This window comes from Melanerpes formicivorus, unplaced genomic scaffold (genome assembly GCF_026170545.1).
Source record: "Melanerpes formicivorus ecotype bairdi unplaced genomic scaffold, bMelFor1.0.p_v2 SCAF_27, whole genome shotgun sequence".
In the NCBI taxonomy this organism is placed as follows: Eukaryota; Metazoa; Chordata; class Aves; order Piciformes; family Picidae; genus Melanerpes; species Melanerpes formicivorus.
Window position 1 is genome coordinate 800,149 of NW_027142379.1, and position 25,070 is coordinate 825,218.

The 25,070-nt window shown below is 52.1% G+C and overlaps 1 protein-coding gene across 1 annotated transcript in view; it reads left to right on the top strand.

Annotated features, from left to right (window-relative positions):
- Positions 1-25,070, top strand: part of FRAS1 (Fraser extracellular matrix complex subunit 1) — a 143,765-nt gene that overhangs the window by 68,879 nt on the left and 49,816 nt on the right. The window contains exons 20-27 of the mRNA XM_068154044.1: positions 9,487-9,639; positions 11,519-11,665; positions 16,918-17,064; positions 18,896-19,036; positions 19,750-19,890; positions 21,060-21,203; positions 21,822-22,089; positions 24,484-24,568. Coding sequence (XP_068010145.1) covers positions 9,487-9,639; positions 11,519-11,665; positions 16,918-17,064; positions 18,896-19,036; positions 19,750-19,890; positions 21,060-21,203; positions 21,822-22,089; positions 24,484-24,568 — 1,226 coding nt within the window. The remainder of the gene's footprint in view (positions 1-9,486; positions 9,640-11,518; positions 11,666-16,917; positions 17,065-18,895; positions 19,037-19,749; positions 19,891-21,059; positions 21,204-21,821; positions 22,090-24,483; positions 24,569-25,070) is intronic.

Consider the following 25,070-nt stretch of genomic DNA (forward strand, 5'->3'; position numbering starts at 1 on the left):
ATAAACCTCTGAGGGGTGGGTGTCAAGAAGAAGAGGCCAGGCTCTTTTTGGTGGTGTCATGTGGTAGGACAAGGGGCACTGGACACAAAGGAGAACTCAGGAAGCTCCACCTCAACCTGAGGAGAAAGTTCTGTGCTGTGAGGCTGCTGGAGCCCTGGAGCAGGCTGCCCAGGGACATTGTCAAGTTTCCTTCTATGGAGACTTTCAAGATCCACCTGGATGTGTTCCTGGGTGACCTGCCCTGGGTGACCCTGCTTTGGCAGGGGGTTTGGATTCAGTGCTCTCCAGAGGTTCCTCTCCAACCTTCACCATTCCATGGCACAATGTGATGATCTTTCTGTGACCTTCTCCAGCTACTGGAGCACACAGCATGAAAAACTCCCAAGTGCCTGTAAGGAGTAAAATGCCACCCAGGTGGAAATGCCATGGGGACACTCTCCAGTGTGCACAGCCACCTGCTGCTCCTCTTGTGCATGACTCCACTTGGGTTGCATGATGTCAGTGAACAGTAGGTAAGGCAATTTGCAGGGAGAGGGACACAAGGCTCTTACTGCTGCCTGGTTTGGTGCCACGGCTTGAGATGACCACTATGGACCAGTATGTCTGGAAATCATCAGAGCATTGCTATTAATATCTGGAAGGCTGCTTAGGTCCTGCACAGAGCTTCAGTGAAGTGAGTTAAGGAAACATTTGTGAAGGAGAGGAGCAGTTCATGGGACCCTAAAGCAAAATGTCCTCAGCTGGCATTGCTCTGTGTGTGTGTTTTGGGGTAACAGGAGTGCTCTGACAGACTGAGGCAGTTGGGGCTGTGCAGTCTGGAGAAGAGAAGGCTCCCAGGAGACCTAATTGTGGCCTTCCAGGATCTGCAGGGGGCTCCAAGAAAGCTGGGGAGGGACTTTTCAGGGTGTCAGGGAGGGATAGGACTGGGGGGGATGGAGCAAAACTAGAAGTGGGGAGATTGAGAGTGGCTGTGAGGAAGAAGTTGTTCCCCATGAGGGTGGTGAGAGCCTGGCACAGGTTGCCCAGGGAGGTGGTGGAAGCCTCCTGCCTGGAGGTTTTTAAGGCCAGGCTGGATGTGGCTGTGAGCAACCTGCTGTGGTGTGAGGTGTCCCTGCCCATGGCAGGGGGTTGGAGCTGGCTGAGCCTTGAGGTCCCTTCCAACCCTGACAATTTCTGTGAGTCTTGGAGGGGTTGTACTTTGGGGGGAGAGGAGGTGGTGCTTTGGTGCCTGTGCTTAAGCCTCTCATTAGAAGCCACTGATTGCATTTTTCTGTCTAACAAGAAAAATCACTTTTCATCCATCACACAGACATGTGTAAACATATCCTGGGACCAGCTCCAAACAGTGCTGAGCTTTATCAAGCCAGGGTTGGGTTTTTTTTCCCCTTATCAAAAAAAAAGGCTGTGTGTGAGGCTTTATCTGGGCCAAAGGAAAGAAGGAATCCTAAGAAAAAGGAAAGACATAAGAAATAAATCCAGTGAGAGGTGGTGGTTCTCAGTTTAAACTAGATGATTCCCCTTCACAGAGACTTTGTTTGTTCACTTCTTTTTGTTCACTTCTTTTTTATGGTGTTGGCTTATTTTGGTTCTTTGCTCTCCACAGAGTCATTTTCTGAACCACTTCTTTGTCTTCCTTTGAAACAACAGATATTGCTTTGTCTGCAGAAATTGAGTGTCTGAGGAGTGGGAAAGGCTCTTACAAGTATTGCAGAGCTCCTTAAGTACACAAGAAATGAGGCTGGGGGAGTAAGGGGAGCAGGTGTGGGGCATGGAGGGGAGCAGGTGTGGGGCATGGAGGGGAGCTGGTGTGGGGCATGGAGGGGTGCTTGAGTGGGTCATGGAGGGGAGCAGGTGTGGGGCATGGAGGGGAGCTTGAGTGGGTCATAGGAGCAGGTGTGGGTCATGGAGGGGTGCTTGAGTGGGTCATAGGAGCAGGTGTGGACTGACCTGCTGGAAACAGCTCCATGAAGAAGGACCTTGGAGTCCTGTTGGACAGTCTGCACCTTGAGGCTGCTGGAACACTGCAACAGGTTGCCCAGGGAGATAGTTGAGTCCCATCCCTGGAGATCTTCAAGGTCAGGCTGGAGAAGGCTCTGAGCAACCTGCTCTAGTGGAGAATCAGACTTGATGTGGCCCTGGGCAGCCTGATCTAATTGGAGGATGTCCCTGCTGAGTGCAGGGGCACTGGACTGGCTGAGCTTTGGAGGTCCCTTCCAACCCAAAGCCCTCTGGGATTCTGTGATTCTTGCCAAATTTCTGTCTGCTGCTGGAGCCCAGGATGTGTGTTGCCAGTTCTGCTGGAGATAAAGAGCTCCTCAACCAGGCTGCTAAATTTTCCTCATTCTCCTCATTCAGCACTGACTCCACTGCTCCATCTGCCCTTGCAGGTTATTAATTACCAGCTAAAGAGCAGCTGTCCCATAAAGGAGAGCATTAAACCCCCTGACACTTGCAGAATATTTATGGTTTCCATCAGAACCTACCAAAGCTTTTGCCTTTGCTTCCCCAAGCAATCTTTTTGTCCAATTATCTTCCCATTTATCTCCAACTCCCCACCCTCCAGGCAGAGCTGTGTCACCATTTACAGGGAGTGCTGTGCATCATAGCTTCATGGACCTGCAGGGGACAATCCTTCATCCAGCATGGAGAAAGCCAACTGTCACTTGACACCATTGCCTCTGAGTTAATGTTGTTATGCTACATGGTACCTGAGTGGGGATTGGAACATTTGCCTTGTTGGTAGGAAATGGGATCTTGTTTCCAGAAGTTTATCAAATGTAAGCAGAAGAAAGACAAAAATGGCCTCAGGTTTCAAAGTGAGCTGCTAAGCTCTGCTTTGGGCATGCTGAGTGTGTGCTCAGAGTGCTCAATGGATTGATTTTTGGTTTATAAATGAAGAGCAGCCCTGGGGAGAAGGACTTGGGGGTGTCAGTTGGTGACAAACTCCCCAGGAGCCAGCAATGGTCACTGGCAGCCCAGCAGGCAGCTGTGTGCTGAGCTGCATCCACAGCAGGGAGAGCAGCAGCACAGGGTGGGGATTCTGCCCCTCTGCTCTGCTGAGGTCCCACCTGCAGCACTGCTTCCAACTCTGCTGCCCCCAGCACAAGAGGGACACAGGTCCAGAGGAAGCCATGAAGATGATCAGAGGCTGGAGAACCTCCCTGTGGGGACAGGCTGGGAGAGTTGGGGCTGCTCAGCCTGGAGAAGAGAAGGCTCCAGGGAGACCTTGAGCAGCCTTCCAGTACCTGGAGGGGACTACAGGAGAGCTGGGGAGGGACTTTGACAAGGGCTTAGAGTGACAGGATGAGAGGGAATGGATTGAAGGTTGAGGATGGCAGATTCAGACTGGAGATGAGGAAGAAATTCTTGCCAGTGAGGGTGGGGAGACTCTGGCACAGCTTGCCCAGGGAGGCTGTGGCTGCCTCCTCCCTGGAGGTGTTCAAGGCCAGGCTGGATGAGGCCTTGAGCAGCCTGGGCTGGTGGGAGGTGTCCTTGCCCATGGCAGGGGGCTTGAAACTAGATGATCTTGAATCTCCCTTCCCACCCAAACCATTCTAGGACTCTCTGAATGTGTTTGAGCTTTAGCAGTTCCCTTCTAAGAGGCTGAAGCCAGGGGAGGTTTAGACTCGAGGTGAGGAGGAAACTCTTCACCGAGCGAGTCATTTGTCATTGGAGCGGGTTGCCCAGGGAGGTGGTTGAGTCATCGACCCTGGAGGCATTCAAGGGGAGATTGGACGTGGCACTTGGTGCCATGGTCTAGTCATGGGGTCTGTGTTGATAGGTTGGACTCAATGATCCTTGAGGTCCTTTCCAACCTGAGTGATACTGTGATGCTGTGAACTCAGAGCCTGAGTTCTGCTGAGCGCTCAGCTAAGGTGTGAAAGGATGCAGAGAAGTAGAATTAGTAGCTGGCATGGAATGAAACTCAAAGCACCCTCTGACAGAGCATCTCCAAGGTCCTACCTTAACTTGCAGCTGCATCTTCCTTGGCAGGGAGCTACCAGTCCCCACCCCCTGCTGCTCAGGCCCTTGCTTCTGTGGGCATGTTCAAAGACAAAGCAGAGGAGCTCCCTCAGGAGGATGCCTCTGCCAAGCCTTTCTGCTTTGCTCTTCACATTGCAGCAGGGACACTCTGACAACCCCAAATATGTTCAGCTCCTTGTAAAATTAATGAGCTGGTGCTGTGCTGTGCTGTTAGCAAGACACTGAGCTCATCACCAAGAGCTGGAGCTGGGCTGAGCAGAGCAAGAGGGAAAGTGGGGGCTCTGCTCCATTTAGTCACTGCTGTGCAACCTCCTACAGGATTTAACAGCTGAGCTGCCAGAGAAGGAGAACAGAAGATCTCCTCCCTAGCTTTGGTCCAGGCTTATTTGTTCCAGGCACTCTGCAGCTGGATTTTTTCACCTTGTATTGCCTACAGACTCATAGGTGCACAGAATAGGTTGGGTTGGAAGGGGCCTTAAAGATCAGCCAGGTCCAAACTCCTGCCATGGGCAGGGACACCTCCCTCCAGCTCAGGTTGCTCAAGGCAAACTGGTCTTTAACAGCTCCAGGGAGGAGACATCCAAACCTCCCTGGGCAGCCTATTCCAGAGTCTCACCACCCTTGGACTGAGGACCTTCCTGAGATCCATTCTAAACCCACTCCCCAGCCTCCCTGGGCAGCCTGTTCCCCTGTCTCCCTACCCACACTGTCAAGAATTTCTTCCTCATCTCCAGTCTCAATCTCCCCTCTTCCATCTTCCAGCCATTTCTCCTAGTGCTGTTGCTTCAAGCCCTTGTCAAAGTGAGAAGCTCTCACCCTTTGCAGGAGCTGTGGGCAGGTCCCTGCCAGTGTGGTTGCCCTTCACTAGGACTCCACCTCGGTCACTCGGGTGACAAATTCCCTCTCAGGTCTTCGAAAGGAGAAGCAAAAAGGCTCAGCCAGGACCAAACCCAACCAAAACTCCTGATCAGTGCTAGCTGTCAACCATACTGAAAGGCTTCTCAGCCACTGGAACAGGCTGCCCAGGGAGGTGGTGGAAGGGTGTAAAAGAGGTCTGGATGTGGTGCTGAGGGATGTGAGTTGGTGGCTGTGGCTTAGCAGCAGTGCTGGGACTGTGAGCTCTGGGGCAGTGGTTGCTTTCAGGCCCAGGAGGGTGGTGGAGTCCCCCATCCCTGGAAGTGTTCAGGAAACCTGGGGCCATGGCACCTGGGGCCATGGTTTGGTGGCCATGGTGGGGTTGGGTTGCTGGTTGGACTGGATGACCTTAGAGAGCTTCTCCAACTCAAGCATTTTATGATTCCATGACTCAATGGTCTCAAAAGTCTCTTCCAACCTCAACAGTTCTATGATTTTCTCTCTGGGTTTGCTGCAAGGTTCTGAAGAACATTTGCCTGCTGCCATGCCTGCAGCTTGCAGGGTGGTTTCAGAGCTGCTGTGAGCCTCACATCTCACTTGAGAGTCCAGAAAGAAACTTGCCTCAGGAAATATTTTGGCTGAAGAGCCCTCAGGAGGGGGAGGTTTTATTTAAACAACCCAGGTCATTGATTGCTTAGCAAATGGTGGAACTGAGAGGTAGAAGTGCCTCTGGTTTCCTTTAGGAGTATCCACAAACTCTTGAGAGGTGATTTTTGTCTCCACAAGCAGCCTTCTTCCTCTTGACAGGCAAGGGAATGCTGTGGAATTGGTGCTTCCCACCCAGCGAGGGCACCATTGTCTCTGTTTGCTTTGCTTGCTGAGAGAGAGCTGAGGAGGGTGTGGGAATAAAGCAACTCTGCAAATTAGCATCTCTGTGAGGAATGCCAGCACACTTGAGCCCAAAATCTGCTCTGTGGGAAGGTCAGATGGTTTGGGGTGGTTTATCATAGGATCATTTTGGTTGACCTCTAGGATCCCTGAGTCCAACCATCATCAATCTCTCCCAAGTCTGGTGCTAAGCCCTGTCCCACAGCACCACATCTACTGAAAAGCCTTCACAGAGGGTGATTCAGCCACCCTCATGGTGGGGTTTTTGGCATAGAGAGTATTAGAAATTAGAGCAAACTGAAAGGGTAGCAGGAAAAAAGGTTGCTGGGCAATGGGAGGAAGGTCTGCAGCCTCAAAAAGATGAGCAGAGAGGCACTGGGACTATGAGCAAGGTGGTGTGGTGCTGCCCTGAGAATCCAGATTGGATACTGGAGGAAATGAAAGGGCTCCAAGGGCTCCCTTCCAACCTAAACCAGTCTGTGGATCTGTGAACTGTGCTGCACTGACCTGCAAGAAACATGAGATGTGAAGCCTCCAAAATCCAAAGCCCACAGGCAGTAACTTGTCTGCCAGCAGAGCTGGAGTGAGGATTCATAGAATGGGTTGGGTTGGAAGAGGCCTTAAAGATCTTCCAGGTCCAGCCCCCCTGCCATGGGCAGGGACACCTCCCACCAGCTCAGGCTGCTCAAGGCCTCATCCAACCTGGCCTTGAACACCTCCACAGCCACCCTGGCAACCTCTTCCAGTGTCTCCTCACCCTCACTGTAAAGGATTGGCAGGGAGAAGGTAGAGGCAGGAGACAGCAAGAGCTGCTTGGTGTTCCTGAGAAGCATAAAGTGAACAGCTCTGCTTCTGTCAGCCCTCACTTCAAAGGCAGTCTGCTGTGAAAGAGAGAAATCATCTTCTCCAAAAGAAAGTTGCCCCCATGCCCCTCAAGGTCCCCACCAGCACCAGCTCTGGGGTTTTATTTGCTGTTGTCTGCTCTTTGATCTGCAGGCTTGCAAAGGAAGGAGGGAGTGATGGAGCTGCTTTAGCCTGAAACAGTAGCTGAGGCAAAGAGCTCCTTCCTCACATGGAGGGGAGCAAACAGAGAGGCAGCAAAGAGGGAGCTGCTGCAACACCACCTGCTTGTGGAGGTGTTTAGCTTTTTACACCTTGGGTTGGGACAGTGAAGCTGTTTACAGCAGATACTGGAAGCTGAATCTCATGAGGTTCAGTAAGGCAAAGTGCAAGGTCCTGCTCCTAGGTCAGGGCAATCCTAGGTATCAGTCCAGGCTGGGGGGTGAAGAGATTGAGAGCAGAGAAGGACTTTGGGGTGCTGGTGAGTGAGAAGCTGGACAGGAGCCAGCAATGGGCACTTGCAGCCCAGGTTGCCATTGGCCTTCTGGGCTGCATCCAAAGCAGTGGGACCAGAGATGGAGAGAGGGGATCCTGCCCCTCTGCCCTGGGGAGACCTCACCTGCAGTGCTGTGAACAGCTCTGGAGGCCTCAACACAGGAAGAACATGGGCCTGATGGACAGGGTCCAGAGGATACCATGACAATGATCAGGGTGCTGGAGCACCTCTGCTGTGAGGACAGGCTGAGGGAGCTGGGGTTGTTCAGTCTGGAGGAGAGAAGGCTCCAGAGAGACCATAGAGCAGCCTTTCAGTAGCTGAAGGGGACCTGCTTTCAGGACCTTGACTCCCTGCATGCAGTCAGAGCTGCATTCACTGCTGAGCTGCATCCATGCTTCTCCACCAGTGTTTGGTGACAATCCTGTATGTGTGGAGTCTAGGAGCACACAGGCTGGGGTTAGCCTCCAGTCAGGTATGGCTGCAGAATTCTCCCAGTGTCAGCCTGTCTTCAGCTTGTAAAATCAACTTGCCTGCCCCTCTGTAGCAGTGCTGTCAGCAGAGACAAAAGGCAGAAAGCTGAGCCTCTGGTGGAGAGCTGACAAGGGGCCAGGTACTCAACTCAAGCCTCATTATCCCCTTTCTTTCAAGGCACTCTTCATTTCCTTTATCATTTTCTGATTTCCCATAATGGGGATTAATTTGACTTCCAGGCTGCCTTACACCACGCTGCTGTGTGGACAAAGGGCTCCTTGTAAAAGCTTCTGAAGCACCTAAGTTCAGGCAGAGGTCAGGAGACACAAACTGGGGGGAGGAAAGGGAAAAGGTTTGGAGGCACTCTCAGGCAACACCAAATGCCACTTGGCTTTGAGACTGCCTCAGGGTATGGCTGCCTGGTTTGGGTGGGAAAATTTGAGCAGTGAGGAGAGGACCTGGAGCTGCTGGAGAGGGGGCAGAGGAGGCCACCAAGATGATCAGAGAGGGCTGGAGAACCTCCCCTCTGGGGACAAGCTGGGAGAGTTGGGGATATTCAGCCTGGAGAAGAAAAGGCTCCAGGGAGACCTTAGAGCAGCCTCCCAGTACCTAAAAGAGGCTACAAGCAAGTCAGGAAGGGACTTCTGACAAGGGCTTGGAGTGACAGGACGAGAGGGAATGGATTGAAGCTTGAGGAGGGCAGATTTAGACTGGAGATTAGGAAGAAATTCTTGCCAGTGAGGGTGGGGAGACACTGGCACAGGTTGCCCAGGGAGGCTGTGGATGTCCCCTCCCTGGAGGTGTTCAAGGCCAGGTTGGATGAGGCCTGGAGTGACCTGGGCAAGTGGGAGGTGTCCCTGCCCATGGCAGGGGGTTGGAACTGGATGAGCTTTAAGGTCCCTTCCATCCCTAACTATTCTATGACTCTATAAGCTGGTCAGGGGTCGGAACAGGCTGCTCAGGGAGGTGCTGGAGTCTCCATGCCTCAGGGTGTTCAAGAAATGTGTGGCCATGGTACTTGGGGCCATGGTTTAGTGGCCATGGTGGTGTTGGGTTGATGGTTGGGCTGGATGATCTTGGAGGTCTTTCCCAACCCAAACAATTCTCTGATTCTAACTGCAGGAGCAGGTCACAGTGCTCCCCAGGTTGTGGTTTTGGTTTTTCAGCAGTGGGAGCAGAGGGAGGTGAATTCCTGGGGCCAGCAGTGTGGTTTGTTAAAGATAAACCTGTGGGTAGAGCACCTAAAAGCAGAGAAAGGTTTGGGGAGAGCAAAGAGCTTTGAACTGGCTTTGGACAAAGCTCACTTGAGGATGGGAAAGAGGATTGCTTGGATGGAGCAGGAGAATGTCATTGCTGAGGGCAAAGTGAAACCCTTGTGGTGATGAGGAAGAGCAGAAGAAGGGAATGAGGGCAAGAAGAAAGGAGTGCTCCAGGAATGCCTTTAGCATCTGATCCTTGTGCACCACAGAGGAGGAAGGGGCTCTGGAAGTTACATCCCAGAGAGGTTGTGGAATGTCCTGGGGCTGTTCAGCCTGGAGAAGAATGAGAGGGGATCTCATGAATATTTACCTGAGAGATGGATGTCAAGAAGAAGGGGCCAGGCTCTTTTCAGTGGTGTTCTGTGGTAGGATGAGGGGCAATGGACACAAACTGGAACCTAGGAGGTTCCACCTGAACATCAGGAAAAACTTCTTTACCATGAGGGTGCTGGAGCCCTGGAGCAGGCTGCCCAGAGAGTCTCCTTCTCTGGAGACATTCAAGCCCCATCTGGATGTGTTCCTGTGTGACCTGCCCTGGGTGACCTTGCTTTGGTTGGGGGGGTTGGACTCAATGATCTCTGGAGGCCCCTTCTAACTCCTACCATTCTGTGATTCCTTGAGTTCCCAGCAATGTTTTGTCCCTCAGCAGCTGTCCCTCTGTGCTCACAGTGTCCATCATTCCCTTCTCCTTAGAGTGCCACCCTTCGTGCCGCCGCTGCGTGGCCAACCTGCGGGACACCGGCAGCGTCTGCCTGGAGTGCCACGACTCCAGACACCTGCTCCTGGGGGACCTCTGCCTTCCCCACTGCCCACTGGGATTCTACCTGGACAAGGGAGCCTGCAAACGTGAGTAGGCCCTGCACATGCCTCAGGGACCTGGAGTCTTGCAAGGTGTTACACAGGAGGAGGAAATTCTTCTCCAGCAGGGCAGTGAGGCGCTGGAATGGGATGCTCCAAAACGTTGTGGAGGCTCCAAGCCTTGGGGTTCAAAGCCAGGTTGGATGGAGCCTTGAGCAAGCTGGGCTGGGAGGAGGTGCCTCTGACCATGGCAGAGAGCTAGAACCAGGTTGGTCTAGAAAGGCAACAGCATCCTGGGCTGCATCAAAAGAAGTGTGGCCAGCAGGTCAGGAGAGGTGGTTCTGACCCTCTGTTCTGGTGAGACCTCACACAGAGTACTGCAGCCAGGTTGAGAGAGGTGATTCTGGCCATGAGGGTGGTGAGACACTGGAACAGGTTGCCCAGGGAGGTGGTTGAAGCCTCTCTGGAGGTTTTTGCAGCCAGGCTGAATGTGGCTGTGAGCAACCTGCTGTAGTGTGAGGTGTCCCTGCCCATGGCAGTGGGTTTGGAACTGGCTGAGCCTTGAGGTCCCTTCCAACCCTGACAAATCTGATTCGATGGCCCTCTGCTCTGGTGAGACCTCACCTGGACAGGGGCCTGCTGGAGGGGGTCCAGAGGAGGGTCACAAAGATGTGTTGAAGCCCAGTCTGTCTGGTATTGCAGTTCAGGAGGAATAAACCAAGACAAGAAGTTGGAAGGAAGATGCAGAAGCTCCTTTTGCAGGACATGGCCTTTCCTCATCCAGCCCAAGTGCTGGCTCACACTGCAGGGCTGCTCTGGGGGAGCTGTGTGTTTGCTTACCTGGCTTTGAGCAATCTGGGAGCCATCTGAAATAGTCTCTGTATCATTTAACTGGGAAGACCCCTGAGAGAGAGACTTTGCCTGCCAGGAAACATAAGCCTGGGGGATAACATTTCCTCCCTTTGGTCCAAAGGTTTCATTTCAAAGAGGTTCTGCCTTACTCAGCCTGTGCCAAGCTCATTCTGCGTTGGGGGCTGCCTTTGAAGATCTCCAGCACAGTGTGAGGCAGTCACAGCTCTGATTTCTTAGCCTCCTCTCACTCATGATTAATTTGCCCTGACAGGTGTAATGATGGCATCAGTCTTTAGGTAAAGACCTGTCTAGGCATAAACCAGACTAATCATTTTGTGTGCACCCTTTGGAGAAATTAATAGGGATGCATTGGCCTCGTCCACTGTGGTGGTTTAGATCTCTGCAGTCAGGCTGAGAAGCACAAGAAGTGGGAGACAAAGGGATGGATGTAAAACTCCAGGGATGGGTGGGGCTGTCAGAAGAGCACCAGGTGGTTCCTAAACAGACCAGCTGCACCAAGATAAGAAGGATCTGACCTAAAAGCAGTTGGGAGAAAGCATGCAAGGGAAGTACTGATACAGCCTTACCTGATAGACAGGGCTTGGCCAGAGCTCTCTAGGGTTCTTCAGGGGAAGGGAAGGTTGAGGAGAAGAGGAAGGGGTAAGAAAAGAGAGGAGAGGAGCGGAGCGGAGTGGAGCAGGGGAGAGTTCAAGAGGAGGAGAGAGGGAGAGGAGGGGGAAAAGAGAAAAGAGGGGGAAAAGAGAGGGAGGGGAGGGGGAAAAGAGTAAAGTGAGGGAAAAGAGAGGGAGAGGAGGGGGAAAAGAGAAAAGATGGGGAAAAGAGAGGGAGAGGAGGGGGAAAGGAGAGGAAGAGGAGAGAGCTGATGTACATGGCACCCCCAGCAGAATAAGCCCATGCAGTCTGAGCTCTGTGCACCACTAAGGGCTTTGTAAGAACTTTTGGTGCTTGTCCCACCCCACTCAGTCTCTGGGAGTGCTCCTGCTGAACCTTGTGGAACTTGCTGGGAGATTTGCTTTCCCTTGGACACAAACTCCTGTTCTTGCTGTCCCTGCAGGGTGTCACCCCTCCTGTCAGACCTGCACCGGCGGGGGTCCTTCCTCCTGCTCCTCCTGCAGCAGCAGCCTGGTCCTGTCCCACAGCAGCGTGTGTGTGCCAGCCTGTTCCCCAGGCTACTACAGGGACCACAGGCAGACCTGCAAACGTGAGTGCCTCCCTCCAAGCCACCTCTCCTTTCCAGGGTGCGTTCACCTGCGTGTCCTGTCTTGTTCCTTTGCTTGCTGTGCCTCTTGCCAGCAAAAGAAAGACCTCAAGGGCCTGAGGATTGGATGTGAGCTGACAGAGGTGATTAGCTGCCTTAGAAACAGAGCCTACAGCCTGCTTTTAAATTGGAGCACAGTTGCACTTTTGTTACTGACTTCAAAGACAAAGAGGCTTTGGGTCTCTAGGAAATGTCTGCAGGAGGGTTTGTGCAGGCTTCCTTGTTGTCTGGAGGAAGTGGCCAAAAGGACTGATGGATAAAACTTGACAAGTAGAGGGGAATTTTCATCAAGTCTTCCTACAGCAATCCCCCTCCCCACTAGCACAAGCTGCCATGCAGGCTGGAGCATTTGTGCTGCCTTTTGCCACATGAGAAACCACAAATGATCAAGGGGCAGCTTGGTAGGCACAGACCACAAGTGATCAAGGGGCAGCTTGGAAGGCACAGACCACAAGTGATCAAGGGGCAGCTTGGTAGGCACAGACCACAAGTGATCAAGGGGCAGCTTGGAAGGCACAGACCACAAGTGATCAAGGGGCAGCTTGGTAGGCACAGACCACAAGTGATCAAGGGGCAGCTTGGTAGGCCCAGACCACAAGTGATCAAGGGGCAGCTTGGTAGGCACAGACCACAAGTGATCAAGGGGCAGCTTGGAAGGCACAGACCACAAGTGATCAAGGGGCAGCTTGGTAGGCACAGCCCCCACTTCTGTGAGCTGTGATATTTTTACCTCCTAATGATCTGCTGCAATTGATCTGGTGTTGAGTCCAGCAGCGTTTTGTTTGATCATATTCCTGCTGTCCCTGAATCTCCCAGAGCCTTTCTTTTCATAGAATCCTACAGTGGTTTGAGTTGGAAGGGACCTCCAAAGCTCGTCCAGTCCAACCCCCCTGCAGTCAGCAGGGACATCCTTCAGTAGAGCAGGTTGCTCAGAGCCTTGTTGAGCCTCATCTTGAAGATCTCCAGGGTTGGGGCCTCAACTACCTCCCTGGGCAACCTGTTGCAGTGCTCCAGCACCCTCATGGTGCAGAATTTGCTCCTCAAATCCAATCTCAATCTGCTCTTCTCTCATTTCAAACCATTGCCTCTTGTCCTGTCCCTGCAGGCCTTTGCAAACAGTCCCTCTGCAGCCTTCTTGTGGCCCCCTTCAGGTACTGGAAGGCTGCTCTAAGGTCTCCCTGGAGCCTTCTCTTCTCCAGGCTGAACACCCCCAGCTCCCTCAGCCTGTCCTCATAGCTCTCTGATCATTTCCTCTTGTTCTCTGTTCACTCAGGCCCTGACATCAGTTGCTTTATTGATCACATAATTATTTTGGCTCTGTGTGCAAAATTATATGTCCCAGAGACATCAGAAAAAGGGGGGGGGGGGGGGGAACCCAGTTTGAACTGACCCAGTGTAACATTCCCCCCTCCCCCCACACAGAGAGAGTGAGCTTGGTGGCTGTGCACCTGAGCACTCAGAGTTTTGTGAAGACCTGAATTGGTCTGATTGAAATGGTCCTGATTTATGCTTAGATAACTCTGCTGCACTGCACTGAGGAGAGGTATCAGTGTCACCCTCTCTGGGCCAAAATGCCTTTCCTGATGAGATCCTGGAGGAGGAAGCTGCTGTGCTTGTCAGCCTCACCTGCTTTTGGTTGATGTATTTGCTCCTCTGATTTCCATCTTCTCAGCAGAAATGGAGGCACCTTGCATGGGTTCAGAGAAAGAGGTGGAAGGCTTTGTACCCTTCTGGCATCTACAGGAAAAGAAAAGCAAAAAGGGCTGTTAAGTAATAAAAAAGAAGGAAAGGAATAAAAAAAAGAGGAACAGATATTAGCAACAACAAAAAAGGCAACCCTGGGATTCTTACTCTCCTGGCTGGTTTCCAACAGGTTCCTCAAGGTGTTCACTGCTGTGTCCTGCAGGCTGAGGGTTCCCTCATTGCTGACTACACCACAGTCCCTCCCTTCCTAATTAAAATGCCCTTTTCCAATGAAACCTTTCCTGTTTCTAGCTCCTGGCCATCATGGTCCCAGTGGAATGTTCCTGAGGACTGTACCTCCCTGGTAAACTTCTTCCTGTGTCACACCCCCCTCACTGTAAATGTGAATGTGACCTCTGCTGGGCCTGCTCACTCCAACTACTCTCCCTCTTTCTGTGCTATTTATGGACAGACCCACAGATTGCATCAGGTTGGAAGGAGACCTCAAAGGGCCTCTGCACACTGGAACAGGTTGCTCAGGGAGGCTGTGGAGGTGTTGAAGGCCAGGCTGGGTGAGGCCTTGAGCAACCTGGGCTAGTGGAAGATGTCCCTGCCCATGGCAGAAGGGTTGGAACTGGAGGATCTTTAAGGTCCCTTCCAACCCAAACCATTCTGGGATTCTGTTTGGTAGCTCAAATGCTTTTTGCAAGCAAATTCAGCTGTCCAAATGGTCATGGCAGGGGCTTGGAACTGGATGATCTCTAAGGTCCCTTCCAACCCAAACCATTCTGGGATTCTGTGCCTTTGGTTTGGTAGCTCAAATGCTTTTTGCAAGCAAATTCAGCTGTCCAAATGGTCAGGGCAGGGGCTTGGAACTGGCTGATTTTTCACATCCCTTCCAACCTTAACCACTCTATGAAGCTATGAAATACAAACACAGAATGCCCTGCTTGGAAAAGACCTCAAGATCATCAAGTCCAACTACAACAACTTTAATCTCCTTATTGCAAAGAGCTCTTGAAGAAAGCTTAATGTTTAAGAAAGCTTCATTTGTACTCCTTGTGGCAGGAGGCTCAAGGCCAAGTGTGTTAGTGAATTGGATGTTTGTCATTCCAAGTGTCACTTGTGCCCTCTCAAGTGAAGTGCTGCTGATAAGCCACCTAGATAGAAACTCTCCCAGGCTGCTGGAACACCACCACTTAGAGGTAATGAAGTTTGTTTGAGCTGTGAGGCTGACAAAATTGGTCTCACTTCAACCTTTATTTGAGTCCCCTTGCACTTTTGAGGAACTCAGGGATTGGAGTGGAGTTCAGAGAGATGCTGAGTGCTTGCTGTGGGCTCTTAGAGGTAGTTTTAACACTGGCTGAGGAGCAGTGCAGAGCTTCACAAGTTCTTCATGGCATTAAAAATGCAGCTGTGGAGCCAGGCTGATAACCCAAGCAGATTGCCTTGATTGCAGATCCAGCTTTTTCCTTCCTGCTCTGGCCTGCCTCCAGGAGTAACCTGATCTCTATAGATTCAGACCTCACATGGAATCATAGAAGGGGTTGGGTTGGAAGGGACCCTCTGAGTTCATCTTGTCCTGCAGCAGGGCTGCAGCACCTCTGCTATGAGGACAGGCTGAAGGAGCTGGAGTTGTCCAGAAAAGAAGAGAAGGCTCCAGGGAGAACTTAGAGCAATCTTCCAGTACCTGAAGAGGGCTACAAGAAGGCTGCACAGGGACTGATTGCAAAGGCCTGCAAGGATAGGACGTGGGGCAATGGTTTGAAATGAGAGCAGAGCAGATGGAGATTGGATGTGAGGAACAAGTTCTGCACCACGAGAGTGCTGGAGCACTGCAACAGGTTGCCCAGGGAGGTGGTTGAGGTCCCATCTCTGGAGATCTTCAAGGTGAGGCTGGAGAAGGCTTTGACCAACCTGCTCTAGTGGAGGATGACCCTGCTGACTGCAGGGGGTTAGGCTGGATGAGCTTGGGATGTCGCTTCCAACCCAATGCAATCTCTGACTCTGTTAATTTATCCTAAGTACAGAACTGACCTTGGGCAAAGATTCTGACTCCAAGTGGATGTAGTGACACTCAGGAGTGGTCTTTGGCCTTTGCCATCATTGTCCTTGCTAGCAGGGCAGTTGCAGCTGTTTGGAGAAAGCAGAGTGGGAACCTCCATGAGTTTCCTGCCCTATTCCTGTGCTGTTTCATCTCCCCACAATCAGAGCTTCTCAGTGCATAGCAAAAGGGCTGGGAAATAGTTCTCAGTCTTTCCAAGCACATTGCCATTAAACCTTGCTGTGAATTAGCCAAGAGCTCTGCCATCACCCCTGGGCACTCTTGGCTGTTAGCACAACCTCCTCAGAATTTTAGAACCTGGACATCAAAGAGGTGAGTTGAAATACTCTGCCCCTCTGGACTTTGATCTTTGATTCAGTAAGTCCCCAAAGGACTTTTTTTGTTGCTGTTGTTGTTTCTTGGCATCTTGATTTGCTCCCTACAGCTCCAAAATGTCACAGGGTGTGGAAACACAAAGGTGGAAACACTTCAGTGAAGTTAAATGGTCCCTTTGGTCCCACCAAGGTTTGCTGGCTGGATGGCAGCAGGCTGCTGTGGGCTCCAGATTTGTGGTGTTATGGATTAAGTCAGGAAGCAAGAAATAGTGTGAAGAAAGAGCAGGAACAGAGTGGCCAGCAGGAGCAGGGAGCTCATCCTGCCCTGTGCTCAGCACTGCTTAGGCCACACCTTGAATCCTGTGTCCAGTTCTGGGCCCCTCAGTTCAGGAAAGATGTTGAGTTGCTGGAAGGTGTCCAGAGAAGAGCAACAAAGCTGGGGAGGGGTCTGGAGCACAGCCCTGTGAGGAGAGGCTGAGGGAGCTGGGGTTGCTTAGCCTGGAGAAGAGGAGGCTCAGGGGAGACCTTCTTGCTCTCTCCAACTCCATGAAGGGAGGCTGTAGCCAGGTGGGGGTTGGTCTCTTCTCCCAGGCACCCAGCACCAGAACAAGAGGACACAGTCTCAAGCTGTGCCAGGGGAAATTTAGACTGGAGGTGAGGAAAAAATTCTTCACAGAAATAATAATTGGCCCTTGGGATGTGCTGCCCAGGGAGGTGGTGGAGTCCCCATCCCTGGAGGTGTTCAAAAAAGGACTGGATGTGGCACTTGGAGCCATGCTTTAGTAGTCAGGAGGTGCTGGGTGACAGGTTGGGCTTGATGATCTCTGAGGTCTTTTCCAACCTTATTGTTTCTATGAAAAGCAGAGGCAGGGAAGGCTCTTACTTGCTTTCCTTGGGGGTTTGGATTCCAGGTCAAGCAGTGTGAGGAGACTTACCAGTCTCTTCCAAATGGGAGAAGGAAGCTTTTCACAGTCTGGAGGCTGTGAAGAGGAACATCAGAAGCAAAAACCTCTGAAATCCCCACAGGTGTCCCTCTCAAAGAGGAGAAGAGGAGTAGCCAGGCTACAGGATAATACAGTTTGTACTTGTCCAGGCTAATTGCAGGCATTTGCTTTGTCTTCATCTTCCCCCAGCTTGCAACAGGCAGTGCCTGAGCTGTGAGTCAGCCACCAGCTGCACGTCCTGCAGAGACCCAGCTAAGGTCCTGTTGTTTGGAGAGTGCCAGGATGAGACCTGCACTCAGCAGTACTACCTGGAGCTCTCCAGCAAGACTTGCAGAGGTAAAGAAATACTTGGGTGGCTTAAAGAGAGAAAACAAAACAGCATTGCAGGTGCCTTGGCAGCAGGATCTGTGCTAAAAGGTCTGTAGCCAGGGGGGGAAAGGGGTGGCAGTTGTTCAGCTCCAGCTCCCCCACCCCCTTTTTACAGTCAGGGAGGCTTTTAGAGTTGGTTTCTCTGGGGTTTTTTCCCAGCAGTCTGCTGTCACAGACTTGAGCCTCTCAGTGAAACAAGATTATTGCAAATCCTTCCCTTGTAAATGATTTAGTGAGTGAGCCAGCAAACTTTGCAGGGGTCAGGGCCAGCAATTCATTTAGTCATGGGTCAGCTGCAAAAGGAGAGAACTTACTCAGCTCAGGCTTTTCTGGAGTGCTTGCAGGGCCTTGTGTATCCTACCTGCTTCTCTCTGGCTTGTGAAGTCCTGCAGCACTGGATGGCTGCAGAAACAGCACTTTGGAGGCATTTCAAAGACACAGGCCTTGAAAGATTGCCAGAACTCCCAAGGAGAGTGTTCCAGCATGGAAAGAAGTGAGGATAAGGTGGTGAGGTGCTGCAACAGGGTGTGGATGCCCCCTCTCTGGAGGTGTTCAGGGCCAGGTTGGATGAGGCCTTAAGCAATGTGGACTGGTGGGAGGTGTCCCTGCCCGTGGCAGAGACCTTGAAGGTCTCTTCCAACCCAAACCAAGGTGGCTTTATTGCATCTAAGACCAGGATGTAACACCAAGCCCTGTAGCTCAGTGTTCATTTCTAGCTGCCTCTCTCAGTACTTAGCTCAGCTGAGCACCTTCTGTCCCCTTAACATTGCATTTCCTCAGAGAGGTGACACTGGCTGCTGTTTAGGGTGTTGGAGTGAGGCAGGACTCTTGTCCTGGCTTTGTCTTGGACCTGCTGCATGGACTGAAGCAGTTCAGCTCACCTCAGTGAGTTCTTGTTCCCCCCTGTCTTGCTCTTGCCCATTTGTCCGCCTCATCAGCCAAGTCTGGCTGTCACTAATTACTGATATGGACTCCCCACCAAGTGCCACCAGGAAACAAACAGGAGTGTTGGCAGCCTGAGAAGTCCTTGGGCATGGTTGGGACCCTGTTGAAGACTGGAGAGGAGATAGAACAAGGGCATGTGAGGGCAGATCTGCTGCCATCTATACCTGGTGTGTTCCTGGGCAGTGGGCATTGCAGAGGGACCTTTGGGCTGTGAGGGACAATGAGTTCATAGCATCATAGAATGACTTGAGCTGGAATGGACCTTCAAGGTCATCCAGTTCCAACCCCCCTGCCATGGGCAGGGACACCTCCCACTAGCCCAGGCTGCTCAAGGCCTCATCCAGCCTGGTTTTGAACTCTTCTAGGGATAAGGTGTCCACAACTCATTTCAGTGTCTCACTGCCCTCATAGTAAAGAACTTCAGTTTCAAGAGCTTAAACTTCCATCTCCTCTCCTTTTGGCCAGGGCCCTTTCAAAGCCTGAGGCTGACAAAGTGAGGTGGCTGGTTGCTAATGAGCAAGGAGCTCAGTGCTGGCAGAAAAGGAGCAGGGCTCTTTGTGGGACCAAGTCAGGCTTTGGGGGCAACAAAACTCTGCCAGGGGTAGCAGGTCTGAACACTGAACCAGAGTCAAGCCTGCTCAAACTTGACATGGTTAGAACATGAAATCCAAGAGGGGATAAAACAAAACCCCCACCCAACCCATGTCTGGGGTGAGTCACCCTGCACAAATTGTACTTCAGTTATTGCAGTGCTCCCAGGGTTTATGTTCCAGAGCTTGTAGAGCCCCCCTTGTCTAGGGTGAGCACCCCAGAAAGATCTGCCCTGCACTGACTTTTTCTCTTTCCCTTCCAGAGTGTGACTGGAGCTGTAATGCCTGTAAAGGTCCCAAGAGCACTGACTGCCTGCAGTGCATGGAGGGCTACGTGCTCCATGAAGGGGCTTGTGTGGAGCAGTGCCCTGCAGCTTTCTACAAGGAAGCAGACATGTGCCAGAGTGAGTAGTTCTTCAGCTTTTCTCCTAATCACTGCTGCCAAGGGCTTTCCCTGCTTCTGTGCAGTTTGTGCACACAGCTTGGTGGAAGGGACCTTGAAGATCAGCCAGTTCCAACCCCCCCAGCCAAGGGCAGGGACACCTCCCAGCAGCCCAGGTTGCTCAATGTCTCGTCCAACCTGGCCTTGAACCCCTCCAGGGAGGGAGCAGCCACAGCCTCCCTGTGCCAGTGTCTCCCCACCCTCACTGTCAAGAATTTCTTCCTAATCTCCAGTCTCAATCTCCCCTCTTCCAGCTCAAAGCCACTGCCCCTCATCCTGGCACCACAATCCTTTGCAAAAAGTCCCTCCCTAGCTCTCCTGCAGCTCCCTTTATGTGCTGGAAGGCTGCTCTAAGGTCTCCTTGGAGCCTTCTCTTCTCCAGTGTGAACAATCCCAACTCTCCCAGCCTGTCCTTGTAGTAGAGGTGCTGCAGCCCCTTGGTTGTCTTTGTGACCCCCTCCAACAAATCCTTGTCCTTCCCATGTTGGCTCCAAAATGAATGCAGTGCTCCAAGTGGGGTCTCAAGGGCAGAGTAGAGGAGCAGAATCCCCTCCCTTGCCCTACTGGCCACACATCTGCAATCCCACCACTACCACATCTTCAGCTACATCAGGATGCCTCCAACAACCTGACCTTGAAAGCAGGGTGGAGCTGAACTCTCCTTCTGGCTTTCAGGGTGTGATGAGCACTGCCTGCGGTGCCAGCAAGCAGCTGAGTGCAGCCTGTGTGAAGCCTCATTTTTCCTCTTGGACACTCACTGTGTGCAGCAGTGTGGGAAGAGATTTTATGCAGACCAGGCCCAGAGAAAGTGCAGAGGTAAGCAAAGGGAGTGCAGGGTGGTGGAGAAGGGACCAGAGTTGTCCATGTTCTGTGCCCTGCTTTGTCTCTCCAAGGCTGGGCTGAAGGAGGACTCATTTGGATGCTGGCTTAAACTGCTGAGGAGATGCAGCAAACTGAGAATTAGCTGCCAGGCTCTCTGCATTTAGACCTGCCTAGTTCATAGGTTATATGGAATGGTTTGGGCTGGAAGGGACCTTGAAGATCATCCAGTTCCAGTCCCTGTGCCATGGGCAGGGACACCCCCCACTAGCACCCCAGGTTGCTCAAAGCCTCAACCAACCTGGCCTTGAACACTCCCAGGGAGGGGGCAGTTCAGGAGGAATGAGATTCAGGGTGGATGGCTGCTGATGTGATATTAAATAAACCAGATCCTAACCCCACACTTTCAGAAGGGTTTCAGTTGTATTTGGGGGTTGCCAAGCAGGGTAGGACAAGTCCTGTGAAGGACCTGAGGCCTTGAGCAACCTGGGCTAGTGGAAGGAGTCCCATGGCAGGGGGCTTGGGACTAGATGATCTTTAAGGTCCCTTCCAACCTGAACTGTTCTATGGATCTGTGAATTTGGAGTATTTTTGGTTAGAACAGCTCCATAAAACCATTTTCTTCCAATGGGAATTACATCTCAGGTTCTCTGTAGCCTTTGGGAAGCTGATTAAATGAGGAAGGAACTTCTTAACTCTTGTCTCTCAACTTCTTTTTGATCACTTTTGGACACAAACAGCAGTGGTGGTTCTGTTCTGAGCCAGGGGGCCAGCTCTGCACACCAGTGGGTTTGCAGTGTCTCAGAGGGGATCTTGTCAATGTCTATAACTATCTGAAGGGTGGCTGTCAAGATGAAGGTGCCAGTCTATTTTTGGTGGTGCCCAGTGACAGGGCAAGGAACAACAGATACAAGGTGGAGCACAGGAGGTTCCACTTTGACATGAGGAGAAACTTTCAGTGTGAGGATGCTGGAGCCCTGGAGCAGGCTGCCCAGAGAGGTTCTGGAGTCTCCTTCTCTGGAGACTTTCAAGACCCATCTGGATGCATTCCTGTGTGGCAGTGCCCTCGGTGATCCTGCTCAGGCAGGGGGGTTGGACTGGATGACCTCTACAGGTCCTTTCCAGCCCCTCCCATTGTGTGATTCTGTGCTTTCCATCCAATTCAGCTTGTCCTCCGGGGTGCTTGGAGTGTGAGAGTGGCAGCCAGTGCCACCTCTGTGACAGCACCACCTTTCTGAAGGAGAAGAGTTGTGTTGCTGCTTGTGGCCAGGGTTTCTATGGCAATCCTTGGACCAGGGAGTGTGAAGAAGGTGAGTGTCTCATGACAAAGCAACCAAGCTGGCAGGCTTGCAGCAGATTTCTCAGGCCAGAAGGAGCATGCATTCAGCAGCATGTTTGGAAGGCAGGTTTGTGCAGGCTGTTGAAAGCTGGCAGCTCTTCTTCTCCAGCTCTTTTGTCTCATAGGACATGCATGTCCATGGTTTTCCAGGTGAAGTTACCTGGATGGGTGTGTTTATACATCTTCCCAGTCCCAGCATGGTTTATCACCCAGGAAAACACATTCTGGGGGAAAGAGATTTCTTGACCTTCACCAAGATTGGGAGATCTTGATGAGTCCTTCAACTGCACTTCTCATTCCTTTCTTCCACGTGAAGATTTGCCAGTCCCATCTGCTGGGCAGGCCAGTGTGGTTGGCTTTGAGCTTTGTGGTGGGGGAACTCAGCATGGGAAGTGTCTTTCCCAAACCTCTCAAAATCAGAGTGGGCATTGGGATGGGTTGAAAAATCTCCTTGAGATGGTGGCTGCCTGCCTAGGTGAGCAGTGGCCTGTGGGGATCTGCTCTGTTACCCAAAGGGTGACAGTGGCAGGCGAGAGGCCGAGGCAGCCCGTGGCTCTCCCTCATGCAGCGGTGCTTTTCCCTTCTTCAGCCAGCAAACATCCCTTGAGCACCCCCACCAACAGGACCCTCAGAGTAGGAATTGGTGGGGTGAAGCCCCTGGAGCCCTCCCTGCTGAGCGTGTGTGGTCCGGACGGCAGAGGCCGGCTCCGGCTGGGCATCGAGAGCGCCCCCTCCAACGGCAGGCTGCTGATGCTGCTGGCTGGCAAGGAGCTGCAGCTGCTCAAAGGAGACCACTTCAGCTGCCAGGATGTGAAGGAGAAGAGGATTCGCTTTGTGCACAGCAAAGACAAACCCAGGTGACTGTGGGCAGGCTTCCTGTCACAGCTCTTCCTTTGAAACAGAAGAGCTGTTCCCACCAGAGCAGGCAGCTCCCTGGGCCCCAGAAGCATTCTTACACAAAGGGTGGCTACCAGGGGGAGGGAGGCTCACAAGGAGTCCCATGGGAAGGGCAAGGGGTGATGGGGACAAGTTACTGCTGGGGAGATTGCCACTGGACTCCAGAAGAGCATTTGTCACCACGAGCACAGTCAGCCATTGGCATCATCTCCCAGGGGAAGGAGTGGAGTCCCCTCCATTGGTCTGTTTGAAGCCTCAGCTTGACAGGCTGCTGGGCCAGCTCATTTCAGAAAGGTTGGACCAGATGATCCTTGGGGTCCCTTCCAACCTGGCATTCTGGGATTCTTACATGAAGCACACTCCTCACTGCTGTGAAATAAGTTACCAACCACTCCAGGTGATCCTGCTCTGGCAGGGGGGTTGGAATCAATGATCCTTCAAGGTCCCTTCCAACTCCTGACATTCTGATTTCTCTATCTTCAGGAGGCTTCTCTTCAGGGATGCAGATGCTGAAGCCATTCAGGAGGCCTTGCTCCTGGCTTCCTGCTGATTTGTTCTACTCTGAATTAATGGTACTCAGGGATTAGTATTGACAAGAAGGCTGAGAAGGGAATCAAAGAATCTGCTTTCTACCACAGTGCCAGAGCAGTACAGCCTGGAGCACAGCAGACTTGGAAGTGGATGGAGTGTTCAGTGGAAAGAAAGGGTCCTACATAAGAGGTGTAGAGGTAGTGCTGAGGAACATGGTTTAACAGTGGACAGAGAGTCTCATGCTCTGGTGCCCACAGCGTAAGAAAGACCTGGAGCTGCTGGAGCAAGCCCACAGGAGGGCCACAAAGACGATCAGAGGGCTGGAGAAACAACCCATGGGAGCAGGCTGGGAGAGTTGGTGGCTGTTCTGAGTGGAGGAAAGAAGGCTCTGGAGGTGGCACTTGGTGGCATGGTTTAGCTGATGTCATGTTGTTAGGTCATAGGCTGGACTTGATGATCTTAGAGGTCTTTTCCAGCCTCAATAATTCTGTGGTTCTGTGAGCCAGGGAGGTGGTGGAGTTACCACCCCTGGAGGTGTTCAAGCAGTGTGTGGATGTGGCACTCTGGGACGTGGTTCAGTGGCCATGGTGGACTCAGGTTGAACTCAATGATCTCAGAGGGCTTTTCCAACCAAAACAATTCTGTGTTAGCTCAAGGGTTGGACTTGATGTTCTCACAGGTCTTTTCCAGCCCAAACTATCCTGTGATGTCACTTCTGTGCCCTGCAGCATGTTCTGCATTCAGCTTCTTTCCCTGCAGGATGAGCTTTGTTAGTATTCTGGGGTAATTAGTGGTGATTAGTAGCTGGCAATGCTCACACTGCAAGCCTGTTGCAAGGAAGCAGACTCTTCCCTGCTGCCAGGCAGTCAGGAGCCATCCTGCCAAATTCCACACTTGATTTACATCACCAGAAAGCCTTGGGGCTAGGCTGAGACCGGTGGATCTGTTCTACAACTCTGCCTGCCTGAATCAAGGGGTTCTTTGGTCCATCAGTAGGACCTTGAGGCTGTCCTTCAGATGCCAAGGGTTAGTTCATGTGTTTCTGTATTGTGCTTCTGGGGTTTGTCTGCCTGGCAGTCACAGGGAAGGGGCAGCATCTTGACAATCAGAACTACTTTGTGGTTAGGGTCTGTGAAAAGCCACAGAATGTCACTTGGAAGGGATCCCAAGGGCTTGAGGAGGGCAGACTGAGACTGGAGGTTAGGAAGGAATTCTTTCCAGTGGGGATGGAGAGACACTGGCACAGGTTGCCCAGGGAGGTTGTGGCTGTTCCCTCCCTGGAGGTGTTCAAGGCCAGGCTGGATGAGGCCTTGAGCAAGCTGGGCTGGTGGGAGGTGTCCCTGCCCATGGCAGGGGGTTGGAACTGGATAAGCTCTAAGGTCGCTTCCAACCCAACCCACTCTGTCAATCTCTGAATCATCTGGTCCAACCTTTAGTCAGCAGGAAACAAAACTGGTGAGGAGTGGGAGCTTCTGTTCCCCAGCCAGAAAAGTGACATTTTCCTTTGAGCAGAGAAGAGCTGACATTTAGAACTGGTTCTTTATCTTGGAGGTGCCATCCTGTGTGGGCAGCATTAATTAAAGGGAAATGAGGGGCCATTATTACCTGCTGAAAGGGCTTTTATTCCATGAGAGACTGTTGGGAAACTTCAGAAAGCAAAATGCTGTAAAAATGTAATTGCAAAACCCTTGAGCTAAAGCTTCTGGCACTGAGCTGCTCAGTTTTGACTGAATCCATCAGATTTTTATCATCATTGAGTGCTGCAGGAGCACTTCATTAAATTCTCTTCTCCTCTGTTTCTGGCTTGGTGGGGACTTGTTTAGGAAAGGACAATTTGCCTTGAAGGTCAGCGATCAACACTTCTTCTCCCACCCTGAGGTGATCAATGTGGAAGCCTTTTCCACACAGGTAACGTACCAAAGCCTGGAAGCAACCACAAATGGTGTGCCATGGGGAGCCCTGGTTCCTTGCAGTGGGAACAAAGGAGCTGGCCAGGGCTTGAGCTGGAGCTCAGGTCAGGCAAATTAGGCTCAGCTCTCAGGTGAGAGGCAGCCAAGAGTCATGTGGAAGGACTGAACTTGAGGGAAGTGAAACAGGTTGCCCAGGGAGGCTGTGGATGCCCTCTCCCTGGAGGTGTTCAAGGCCAGGTTGGATGAGGCCTTGAGTGACCTGGGCTGGTGGGAGTGTCCCTGCCCATGGCAGGGTTGGAACTAGATGATCTTCAAGGTCCCTTCCAGCCTAAGCCATGCTGTGATGGTGAGGTGCTTGTGTTCCAGCTGGCCCTGCCAACATCCCTGCACCACGCAGACCTCCCAGAGTAGTTGAGGCTCCAGGTCTCTGCTTGGATCTCCTGGTCTGACTGCTAGAGATTCTTAGATCTGCCCACTTGGGGGGGAAAGTGTGCTGCTCA